We start from the raw sequence: 12,962 nt of genomic DNA on the forward strand, positions 1-12,962 counted from the left end.
TCAGAGAAGAACCTATTCCAAACTAATCTTTGGTCAGGAAGTGGTATCAGGTAGGTCCCCTCTAACTGGATTTATCCTATCCTATCCTATCCTATCCTATCCTATCCTATCCTATCCATCTTGTGTACTTTTCCACAGTGAACCAGGAAGTCCATCATGCAGGACATAATTCAGGCCCTGTCCCAGAGCAGCCAGCTCTCTGCAAGGAGCTCCCTTAGGAGTAGGTGAGAAGGAGAAATGGGGAGTAATCCCTTTCCACAGGCCTTCCCATGGCATGTCCTTGTTTGGTCTGGACCCTTGCTAGAGGTAGGCAGGGTTATCAAGGGTTTCTCCTTGAAAGGTGGAAGGAAGCAGGAACAGGATGTGCTAGGAGGAAAGCTGCTCTGCTGTGGGGATCTCAGTGATGACAGGAGCTGTTAGAGACAAGGAAAACTGCCTTCCAATATGTTAGGAAGTGTATGTTATAATGGCTTTAAAGTCTTTTACCAGCACTGATTGCAACATGGCCCTTTGGTGTCATAGTCAGTCACTAAATATTTCTCATGCCCTAGAAACATCAATAGCTGGGCCTCACATCAAGCAGTATTTTTAGAGCACATGGCACAAGATTGTGTCTCCAGACATTTCTGGAATATCTCCAGTGAGGGAGACTCCACTGGACAATCTGTTCAATGCTTGGTCCTTGCACAGGAAAGAAGTTCTGCCTCCTGTCCAGGTGGAACTTGCTGGGATCAGTCCCTGCCCGTTCCTCTGGTACCACTGCTGGGCCCTGGAGCAGAGCCTGGGCCCTGCTCTGACCCTCCCTGCACACAGGGACACCCAGTGCTGAGGGCCCCTCTCAGCTGTGCCTCCTCTCCAGGCTGAACAGCCCCAGCTCCCTCAGCCTTTCCTCATCAGGGAGATGCTCCAGTCCCTCCATCATCTTTGCCACCCAGCACTGGAGCCACTCCAGGAGCTCCATGTGTCTCCTGTCCTGAGGAGCCCAGAACTGGACACAGCACCCCAGATGTGCCTCATTGGGTCTCCTTGCTCACAGGGCACACTCCTGGGTCATGGACATCTTGTCATCCACCAGGACCCAGAGCTGCCCGAGGTCTCTGTCTCCTCCCCCAGCTCAGGAGCATTCATGGATGTGTGTTCAGCTGCATGGATGTGCTGTGCTTCAGTACTTTTATCTGAACTACTGAGTTTGTTACTTCAGCCATGACAACATCCTCTCATCTGAGTGACTCTCTGAAGAGAGTTTGTTTTGGCAAGATCAATTAATGAAGGATCCATGCTGATTATTAATATTCTAGTGGTTACAAAATGGCAGGGAAGAAATTTGTTCCATTATCTTCCTGGAGGTCTAAATTAGGCTTATGAACTTTATGCCCTGGGTCAGATGTATGATGATTGATTTTTACCTTATTACACAATTTTTTTCCTCTCATGAGTGACTGAGAAATGTATTCTTGTGGTTTGGCTTGCAGAAATCATTACAGGAAAGATATTGAGGGAACTGGAGCATATCCAGGGAAGGGAACAGAGCTGGGGAAGGGTCTGGAGCACAGGTCTGAGGAGCAGCTGAGGGAGCTGGGAAAGGGGCTCAGCCTGGAGAAAAGGAGGCTCGGGGGGATATTCTGGCTCTGAACAACTCCCTATAAAGAGGTTGTAGCCGCGTGGAGGTCGGTCTCTGCTCCCAGGTAACAAACAATAGACCAGAGGAAATGGCTTCAAGCTGTGCCAAGGGAGGTTTAGATTGGACATTGGCAAAAAATTTCTCCACAGAAGGGGTTGTCAAGCATTGGAACAGGCTACTCAGGGAAGTGTTGGAGTCACCACCCCTGGAAGTGCTCAAGAAATATGCAGTTCTGGTTTTAGGGACATGGTTTAGTGATGGACCTGGCAGTGATAGGTAAATGTTTGGAGTTGATGCTTTTAGAGGTCTTTTCCAGCCTTAATGATTCTATGATTTCTTGACCCATTATTCATGGTAAAGGAGTCTTTTGTGAGTGAGGGTAATGGTTCTGCCCGCTTCCTTATTGGTAACAACACTGGATTAACTATTGCAACATAATCATTCTTACTTGGACCTGTGCTAATTATTTCAGAGTGTGTTAAGTCATGTTCCAGCACTCACACCTCTGCCCTGGCATTGCTTAATTTACTTTTAGAGTTGTCTCCAGCTGAGAGGGCAGTGTGCCATGGAGGGGAAAAGTGCTGGAGATGAATGAGGAAAAATCCCAACCCAAATAACAAGCACTTTGAGTTGTGAAATTGAACTTTTAACTTAATACTTGTCTTTCACACTAGAAGAAACGCCACTGGAATGAAGGAGTCAAATGTGTGATGAAATTATTCTGTGCCAAGGGCTCTGGGACTTGCAATCCTAATTATGACAGCAGCTTCCTTACTAAAAGGGGACTGGAATGTGGAACCTTTGTAAGGTGAGACTGAAATGATATTTAACCCCATTATTAAATGCACAGAAAAATACCTGTATCCCAAAGGCCACCGAGTGGGGATTGCAGATTATTTATGCTAATTGTTATTTCTCTCTGAAAGGGAGTCTGATGGAGGGTTGCTTGCATGACTTCTGTTTTTGCTTAGGAAATCTTCTCACATAACCTGATTCTGCTCATGCTGCTAAATATTTAGGCTCCTTCAACGCCTAATGCTAATAAAGTCACAACTTTGGTGAAGTTTAGAGAATTTTATTTCATGGTAATAAGAAAGAATGAAAATTGTGATGAACTGGTCAGTGAGGAATGAGTAATTTAATGACTGATACAGTGAAAGAACATACCAAAAAAATTGAAACACATGTCTACTTGTTATAAAAAATAAAGTTTCCAAATGCAGGGACTTTTCCCCTTTTGACTATCTGTTATCGTGAATTAAGCCCTTTTCTCAGACAGTCCTTTTTCTTTACAAGACAGGTTTTGTTACCTGTATTTAAATTGAATCTTACACTATAAACAGGATTCTTAATTTAAATCAACTACATTTGGTGTGTTTTTTGGGGTATTTTTTTGTGTTTTTTTCACAACTGAGCATTTTACAGTAGAACATATGTCAGCAACAGATTCTAAACCAGAATAGATCTACAGGAAACTGCTCTGCTCTCCTAATTTCTTTTAAGAATTACATGTTTCAAGCAATCCTGTTTATCTTCTGGTCCTGTTAACAGTACAATAGTTTAAATTTTCAATCAAGTTAAAAGCAAGCATGACCAAGCACTATCCATCTATTCCAAAAACATAATAAACATATGGAATGACAGACCTTTAAAAAATGTTTATTCAATAACATTTTGGGAAAAGAAAGATGATAAAAGCTAATAATTAAATATATCTGGCAAACAAACAACAAATTTAAATTAAGATTTCTACCATGTTCTGGACCATTATATAAATAGAATATGTACATCATCCTACAGATTTTTTTTTGTATGAGTCACTGTACTGAAGTCAGTCCTCTGCAAATGTTGGAGAGGCAGGATGGGATCAGTGTTTGTGGAAGAATTCATTAAGGAGATGGATATCCAGGGAGGTAAAAGTTGTGCCTGTTCTTTTATTCCAGTTTTGCATTGACAGGAGCAGAGCAGTGGCCTTGATGAAGCTCTGGGCACATCCTGGACACTTTGCTAGGAATGCTGGAAAAAAAGTCTCTTCAAACTTTCAAGGTTTGGCTGAAAACGATTTGAAACACGAAATTAATCATGAGTGGGAAGTGAAAACCTTCACTACGTCCTTTCAGAATAATTTGTCATCAACGTTATTTTCTCTCTAATGTTTTCTTCTCTGTTTCCATTTACTCCCCAGCAGCATCCCAACCACTAATTTGACCACACAGAGAAAATAGGTGGCTTTCTCAAGGAGATTTTTTACTTATCCATAAAGGCATTGGAAAGCTTTCTTTCTTTATGTACAGCCTGTGATGAGAATTTGGTTAATTCAATAATAGCAGATATTAACTAAATCTTGCATTGTGAGACTCAGCCCATATGTTTTTATTTCCTGTCAGAATTCTAAAATCTCAGGTTTGCCACTTGCTCTTATCAAGTGCGTTGCTACTTCCATTTAATCTGCCACCATTGTTTAGAGGATGAAGAAAAAACAAAGGTAAAGAAATCCCCTCCTTCCCTAGAATTTCTTAGGTTCAATGATGAGATTTATCTCTCCTGGGCATGAAAAGGTGTTATCTCACCTAGGTAAAGCAGACAGCATGGTGAAATGTGATTCTCTGATAGTGCTTTGGCCCTAGTATTTCAGTAAATATTTTTTTTTAAATTTAGTTTGCATGAATTAGTTGTTGTTTAGGGTTTTTTTCTAAGCATCAAATTTATCCATGTCACAATTAAAATGCTTGGAACTTACTGCATAATCCATCCTCACAAGCACTGGGGCAATCCCCACAGGGCTCTCCTTCCTTGTAGGGTGTCTTCATTGAACCTATTAGGTTTCCCCTGAAACATCAATGTTGCCAACATCATCTATGAAGTCACTACACCATATCTGAGAGGAAAACTAAATTATAAAGATGTTTAGATTTATACTCAGTTACTTGTGTAACTCACTGTTACATTTATGCTTGGTCCTTGGTTATATGTCAATTTTTACACGTGTGCTGGGTATATGTCAATTTTGACATGTGTGCTGGGTTTATTTGGAAATGCTTTGGCAGTGGGCAGAGAGGGGGAGGAATTTGCAGGGGTGGCTTTTGTGAGGAGACACCAGAGGCTGTCTCTGTTCCAGACAGGGCCAGTGTTAGCCACTCCAAGTTGCACCCACGTGATGGAGATTGTGGCTCTGTGATAACACATTCAAGGGAAGGTAAATTCTGCATGCAACAGCAACCAGAAGAAAGAAGTGAGGCTGTGTGAGAGAAATCACCCTGCAGACACCCAGGTCAGTGCAGATGGAGAGGGAGGAGGTGCCCCAGACACCTGAGCTGAGGTTCCCTGGTGCAGCCCATGGAGAGGCACCAGGAGCTGTGCCCCTGCAGGCCCACGGATGTCCATGGGGATGCAAAGATCCACCTGCAACCTGTGGAGGACCTCCAGTGGAGCAGGAGGATGCCTGAAGGAGGCTGTGATCCCATGGGAAGCCCTCACTGGATCAGGGACACACATTGCAGCAGCCCAGTCCTGAGGGAAGGCAAGCATGGAAGGAATCCATGCTGGAGGAGCTCAGGAGGAACTGCAGCCTGTGGGAGGACCCACACTGAAGTTCATGGAGGTCTCTGTCCAGTGAGAAGGAGCCACAGTGGAGTGGAGGAAGAGCAAGGGGAGGAAGGAGTGGCAGAAATGGCACGAGATGAACTGAGCAGAGCCCCCAGTCCCATCCCATTGTGCTGCTGAGGGGGAGGAGGCAGAGAAAACCAGGAGTCAAGCTGAGCTCGGGAAGAAGGTTATTTTCCTAAGCTGAGTCTCTTTTTTTTCCATGATGGTAAGTGGTGAGTGAACTCCCCTGACCTCATCCTGACCCATGAAATTTTTGCCATATTTTTTAATTACTCCATCCTGTTGAGGAGAAGAGTCAGAGAGACTGGGTGAGCTACTGATGGTCAGTCAAGGTCAACCTACAACAAGATGTTGTGAATGTGGAAATTAATTTTAGGCACTCTTTGAAATCATCACTTTACCTTAACATTCCTGTTAAAGTTTTTTGGTATTAATTATAGTCTTCACTGTACTGTATATATTGGTCTGCCTTTCTGAACTGACATTTCAGGTAGAATGTCCAAACTATTTATTTTTAATTAACTATTATGAAAATTAGGATTTTTAGGCAAGAGACATTAAATTTGAAAATCAATGTCCCTTTTATTTATTTTATGCTTTTTCTTGTTTGATAACTCTTTTCATGAGTGTGTTTCTGTCCTCTTATATTCCTCATGCAGTCTTCAGACCCGTTTCTCAGCTACTGGGGATGTGCCCTGATACAAATTTCACCAACTCCTGACTAATTTTGATGATGCAACAAGTACCAAAATCAGAATCAATACGTACGCAGGGCAGTACTGGCAGACATAAAAGTAACTGTACGTAGTGTTGCTGCAGAAAGCAAAACCACATCCAATTTTATAAGAATTGTGCCAAACCATCTGTAGGTATAAGAATAAAAATCATGGGAGTTTGGAAAATATACATTTGAAAATCATTTAAATACAATATACATGACGGAAATGTTTGCAATGAGATTAAGTCACTTTATTTACCTTTTATAGTAAAAATATGATCCCCATTTTACTGAAAATCTGCTTCCTCACCTATTCAGCCAAAGGATATTGGGGCTATAACAATAATAATTCAAGACACATGTTTATAAAAGCTTTGATTTTGCATTTATGTTTTCATTCAATAGAAACTGTTAATGTAGGAAGGATGATATAAAATTTTGTGTCCCATGTTTTGTGCAGGTACTGTAGAAGTTAAGGATAAGCCATTGCCCAACTCCTCTGAGTCAAAAGAACTCTGTTGACTGCAGCAAGCCTATTTATATTTCCTTGCTGATACTTTAATAACCCTGTTTTTCCACCTTCTGGGTAATTCTCAGATGTTAAACGAGTTGCTGCTTCCTGAAGTCTTGAAATACCAGTATCTTTACTCTTTATTCCTACATACACTCAGACTATTATTTTCATTTTAATTTTGTTACTTTACCTATTATTTTCCTTCTAATTCTAATTCTGTTCCTTTGAAATTTTTCATCTTGTTTTGTTAGAATAACTCTCATGTCCCATTGTATTTATTTCCTTTAAAGATGAGAGGGTAAAACTTGCATAGCTAACGTTTATTTGTTCAGCCTGAAATATAAATATATATATTAAAAATACATCTACCTGAGTGTAATGGCCAAACATAGCACCTTTTGGTTTTGCCCCAGTTCCATATTCGAAATTTTTCTCCTCATTGTACCAGGCCTGAAGAACATCTGACCATGAGAACGGGACAGAGGACATGAAGAGATTTTCACCACATTGTACATCTGAAAAGAGAAGGGTGCTGAGAAATGCACAGAGAATACACACATGAGAAAAAAAAAAAAAAAAAACCAAAAAAAAAAAACAACAAAACAAACCAGCAAAAGCTGGGATGATTTTCATAGAAATTCTCATCCTAAATGGGGCAGCAGGATGTTGTTTTTTTTTCCAGTTGAGTGATATCATCTTTTGTAAATACTGAAGGGGTCACTTGGCCAGTTTGCAGCATGGCCTGTTTGGCCTGTGGCTGGTTGTTACAGACATTCTGCATGACTGCAGGAACACCTGCACAGGTGCATTGCAGGTTCATGGCTGTAATTTTGCTATTTGGAAGTTGCCAACATAATCATTACCCAGGTCACCACCCAGTAATCTTGGGAAAATCCCAATAATCCAAATTTTACTCTGGGCACCTACGAAAGCATCTATACTGCCCTTATCTACTGTTTTTATTCAGGTCTAACCCCACTGCATTGGTCCTCAAGTGGGATTCACCATGGCAAAAACAGAGGATTTGGATTTTAGGAAAAAATATTGACAGGACTGTCCACATCTTAGATGTGGTGTGGGTAGAAGTCAATCAGCAACACACTGGGCTGTTAACATGGTACAGCTGTAAATTCAATATCCAGTGACTAACTGAAGTGTTAATCTGAACCTCAAAGACAGTTTTAGGTTGCAATTTGCCAGGGAATCTAAAAACTCTTAAGTCTGGTCTGAGAAACCATGCTTAGCACCACCAGCCAATTTTACACCTTTGCCTTTTGCCCCTTTCTTCCCAGACATTTCAAACCAGCATAAGTAAACTGGTTTATGCATTAGCTGGCTCTACATCTCAGATTCCCTTCTTTCTGATGGATATTTTAGGAGAATGTGCTTTATCACTATGATTTAATTTTTTTTTCATCTGCTGTGGAAATGGGATATACCTATGTAAAGCTGGGATGAGAATGGGATTGAATTTTTCTCACTCTCTGGGCAGATTTCTACCTAGAAATTTCCATTTGTCACAAGTCCAAAAAAAATCAATATGGAATTAAAATTGCATCTCATTTCCCCCCAACAAGCAAAACCCCAAACTGGCCACATCAATAAGGTGTGATGTTGTTCAGCTCCACTCATGCTGCACTTACTGGTTCTCCTCAGGTTAGGAGGACTGTGCCTCAAAGTACAGTGATTGGCCCAATTTTGGGCATTCTCTGCAGCTGCAGGACACCATTCCTTAGTGAAAGAAGAAAATATCTGTCACACACCCATGAAAAACCCCTGGTACATACCCCTCATAAAGGAGCAACGTTTAGAAATTACAGTTAAATAATAAAAAAGTCAAATGTAAAATCCTTTTCATGCCATTTTTTGAGGGGAGAGGGAGGTAGCAGCAAAGTTACTGTGCACGAAGAGAATAGAAACTGTGAAGCCTGATGAAGAATGCATCAGAAAGAAATTAATTATGCTATGGATCTTTCTTCTTTTAATTTTACTTCAAAAGAGACATTACTGTTGATACACCACCAAATTTTCCAGTTTTTTTCTTCCACCTGCCCAGCCTTATGTTTCTCTTGGTGCTGGCTCTGCTCAATCCTTAGGAAAGGTCTGGAGAAGGAATTTGTGGCTAAATCAAATAATGTGACCCTGCATACAGTGTTGTATCTCTCATATAGTCCAACCACTCATTAAAAATGGATTTACAGCACACAACTTACCATCTTCATCATGTTGCTGGCAGTTGGTTTTACTCCTCTCCTGAGGGCATTATGTCTGTCAACAATCAGCTTCTGCTGCTCTGCTCTGCTGCTTGACAGAGCACTGAGAGCTGCAGTTTCCTAAATTGAAAAAAAAAAAAAAAGAAGAAAAAGCTGTATTTCTGTTTTATTTGAATGTTACTAAATCCTGCATCCTGTGTAGGAAATATTAAAATACCAAAATTTTATTATCAACCAAGGAGATAATCCCTGTGGGGGAGGAAGGACTGTGGTCCTCTTTGTCACCTAAGTGTCTCCAGGGGTGCTTCCATGTGGAGCAGCATTTCAGTGGTTCCACAGTGTAGAGCCAAGCAGCAATAACACAGATTCCTATGTTGTATCTCCCAACCCTCTGTGGAGGACTGAGATATCCTGGAACGCCTTTGTGCCTGTAGACTCACATTTAGGCGACAGAACCAGACTTATTTACCAATATTATAATTTCCTAATGATGTTCTGTGGAAAGAGGATCTACAAATCAGCAGAATGTATGAATTGTTTTTATGCTGTGTTTCTCTTCTGTCTAGTTTTAAACTTTCCTATCAATGTTTTTCTATTGAAGAAATCTGTTTAATCACAGGATCATCTCAGGCCTCTTTGGTACTTCATCAGGACGTCCCACGGAACAGAAAATGTTTATACCTTTCATGCCATAGATTTTGTTCCAATTCTGTCATAACTGATACAATTTCTCATGCTTTTCACGTGTTCTCTCATTTAAAAATAGCTACGTGAAGAACTCAGCCTCGTCTTTACATCTATTCTCAACTAGTCTGGACTGCAACATTGAGAGCAGAAATTGAAGAATTAGGGGGAAATGCAGTCAAGCCATCAGTCATGTGATGCAGAAGTAGCAAACTACAGATTTCAGACTAAGTTTGGGTTAGGAGGAACCACTCTGTGAGTGCATTCAGGGTGTTAATTTAGCTGTTTGAGGGAAATCAGGGATATGGGCTGAGTGGGACTGTGAGCAAAGAGAGAGGCAATACCTCAGGACCTGTGGATAAAAAGGAAGAGAGGTAAGTAAATTATTTCTATAAACATGTGTGGAATTAATGAGAAAAGTAATCAATCATTAGGAGGTCCAGATTATTGGATTTGTGTGTGGAAACCTCTGGAAAATACAGTTATCCCTGAGCCAACTTACAAGTACATCTTTAGATAGTTTTCTTGTGCAAGTGTAAAACCAGAAAACTGCTTTGAAATGAAGCAGACTTCGAGGATAAATGCTTTCCAGATCCTATATCTATTACTTAAGAATAAATGCTTTCCAGATCCTAAATATCTCATCAGACTCTTTCTGCATATGTTTGGTGTGCATAGGAAAAACCATTTTCAGTTGCTCTACAAGTGCCTCAGGGCCCATCCAAATTTTACAAAAAGAGATATGTATTCTACCTGTCCAGTGGATGAAGGCAGCACAGCTGTGAGACACAGGAACACTGCTGGCAGAATCATCTCTGAAAAGGTGAGAATGAGGAATTAATTGTCTTTTTACAGAGAGCTTTCATTTCTCTGAATACAAAATACGTCTTTCTCCTGTGTGTTTACTGGCTTTTGCTCAAATTCCCTTCCTTCCTTCCTTCCTTCCTTCCTTCCTTCCTTCCTTCCTTCCTTCCTTCCTTCCTTCCTTCCTTCCTTCCTTCCTTCCTTCCTTCCTTCCTTCCTATCCATTTTAAACTAAAATAATAAAATTAATTCTCCCACTTTTTTTCCAAATCTCTATGAATTAGCTGCTTTTTACATCTCATACTTCCTGCTGTAACCCTGAAGGAATATGCTCACAGGTATTCACAGGTAATTTTGCTGCCCTTCTGGCAGGAAGTCTATGGCTCATTTTCAAACTGCAGAATGGAATGGGATGCTGCTCTTAGCCTGTTCCTGTGTCCAGGTGAATCTGAAAATTCCCCTGCTCCCCTTTGCCTGCTCTGACTGGAGTGCTTTGTTTGAGAGGGGAATTAGACACACTGAGTCCATCTGATCTCTGCTGTTGGGTGTAGGAGTCAATACTCAAAACCCGCTCAGAGCTTGATGACCAGCACTATGAAATCTTGCATGTGAGCTGGGGCAGACTGGGAAAGACCTGTTTCAGGAAGATATTTTTTGGTTTTATTTGTTTTAAAACAAGTCTTGATTATATTACAAATAATAAGAAATGACAACAGAAATTAGAGCCTTCTCTAACGTTGTGATTCTTGGTATTTCCTATGCAGGGCCAGGAGTAGGACTTTGATGATCCTTGTGGATCCCATCCAACTCAGGTTATTCTACAAATATCTGATTCTAATTGAAGAAGCATCCACCAGACCCTGGACTCCAAGACTCCACTTGCCTGGGAGGCTCAAACACCACTCCAGTGACCAAGGAGGTCACTGCAAAGTTCAGGTATCTGCAATCAGTCACACAAGTTACATTTAGCTGGTTTCTGCTCACCTACCTCTGGCAGGGAAGCAGGTGACTAGAGTGGAATTTACTTGTTCTGGCAGTTTTCCCAGCCTCCCACTCTGAGGGAATTTATGGGCATGTTACCACAGAGGTATATTATTAGCTTACCTTGTTTGGTTTTGAGGGGCTGCTGATTTTAGTTTTAAATTATTCTTGGGGAGAGGCCAGTAGGGTTTGCTGATCCTTTCATATTCAGCAAAGCCCCTTTGCCTGGAGGCAACCGGTTTATATAAAACACAGGGTGCTCTGGAGGACGCTGGTACTTGTGGAGAACACGTGGTTAAGAAAAAATATCCTTTTCCAGGTGCTACAGCAAGGCTCCAGTTCTCCACCAGGCTCTCACCTTGCTCTGGGGGTGACCCACAGTGCCCAGCCTTAGGCAGGGATGCTGCTCCAGCTCTGCTAAACAACAAAACCCATGGACTCTGACTGTGGGCAGCTGGAGCTCAGAGGCCAAAAAACTGGAAAGACTGGTCACATCTGTCCAATTAAAATCTCACAGCCTTCAAAATAGGGTGGCTTATTCCAAGCACTTGTATTTGAGGGAAGATCCAATTGATCCAGGGGAAAACATGTGGATGATTAACAGAGTAAGTCATTGATCTCCTGTTCTTAGTATTGTTTTATGTCCCTTACTTTAAATTTTAATATGACCTGTGCCTCCTTGAAGTGCTTTAGAATCACAGAATGTTTTTCTTATTAACTTCTCTAACTCATATTTCTCAGAGCCATTACAAAACTTTGCACTTTGTCTGACTTAAGTGTTTAGCAACAAAAGGTTATGCTCCCAATATCATGAAAAAATATGCTTTTCACTTAATTTCTAACTAGAATGTAAATAGAATTTGGGCTATTTTTAGCTGTACTCAAGTTACAAGCAAAAATATGTTTTTTGAGTGCAAAATATGATGAAATGCAAGTAGAAGGCAACTCTTTTTGCACAGAAAACACATATTAAAGGAAAAAAATCTTCACTGACATTATGAAGCTTTCTAGTTTGCAAACCAAGCTGAAGAAGCTGACTTAGAGACATGGGAAAAGTATTCATTCACTGTAATATTTTCTATGAATTAACTTACAATTAAATATAATTGGTAATTTAATACATGATACGAGTTTCAAAATGCCATTGGAATGCTTTTTAAGACCCAGTGGGTTTCCCACTCCAAGATATTAACATACTTTTGGCAATCCCACTGATTTCAACCAAATGCTTACAGTTTATGAGATGTAAATTTAATTGCTCTGCATTAATTTCTAGGCACTGGTCCTAAAATCAGTCTCTCTCTCCCCCTCCCCTGCTCCCCCTCAATCAAACATAAATCAGGACATGTGCCAGGTCTTACTGACTTTCCTGCAAATCCATCTGTATACCAGGATCTGCCACTGAAAGATGGTGCTTTAGCATCCCTAGTTTGTATGAGTTTGGCAAACTCATGAGAATATGTTTTTCCAGTCTCTCCTTCTAAAATAAAAAAATAAAAAGGTGTATCCTAAATTATTCATTTAATTGGATAACCATTAACAAAAAAAATCCCAATTATTTTTTATTATCCTTGAAAAAGATCTGAAATAGAATAAAGTTTCTGTCATTGCAATTGTACAGCATTATTGCACAAAGGCTACTTAGCAGCCACTTTGCAGAAGAGGAGTCAATTAAACAAGGTGGTGATTTTCCCACTTTGAAAATAGGTGGTGATAGAAACATGAACCAATAGAACTTACTAAACTGAATGTCTATCCCATTCAATGTATTTTACAGTCTCTCTGTCCCTTTCTCTACATACAAATAATTTACTAAGATGC

General features: G+C 40.6%; 1 protein-coding gene across 1 annotated transcript in view; it reads right to left on the bottom strand.

Annotated features, from left to right (window-relative positions):
* Positions 1-2,745: 2,745 nt before the first annotated feature.
* The window catches only part of LOC118684729 (cysteine-rich venom protein LEI1-like), a 111,541-nt gene continuing 101,324 nt past the window's right edge, over positions 2,746-12,962 (bottom strand). Inside the window, exons 3-9 of the mRNA XM_036379798.2 lie at positions 10,110-10,171; positions 8,673-8,792; positions 8,103-8,190; positions 6,829-6,974; positions 5,996-6,090; positions 4,362-4,450; positions 2,746-3,673 (exon numbers count right to left, since the gene is read on the bottom strand). Of these exons, the coding sequence (XP_036235691.1) occupies positions 3,663-3,673; positions 4,362-4,450; positions 5,996-6,090; positions 6,829-6,974; positions 8,103-8,190; positions 8,673-8,792; positions 10,110-10,171 (611 nt within the window). The 3' untranslated portion in view covers positions 2,746-3,662. The remainder of the gene's footprint in view (positions 3,674-4,361; positions 4,451-5,995; positions 6,091-6,828; positions 6,975-8,102; positions 8,191-8,672; positions 8,793-10,109; positions 10,172-12,962) is intronic.

Source organism: Molothrus ater, chromosome 3 (assembly GCF_012460135.2).
Source record: "Molothrus ater isolate BHLD 08-10-18 breed brown headed cowbird chromosome 3, BPBGC_Mater_1.1, whole genome shotgun sequence".
Classification (NCBI taxonomy): domain Eukaryota; kingdom Metazoa; phylum Chordata; class Aves; order Passeriformes; family Icteridae; genus Molothrus; species Molothrus ater.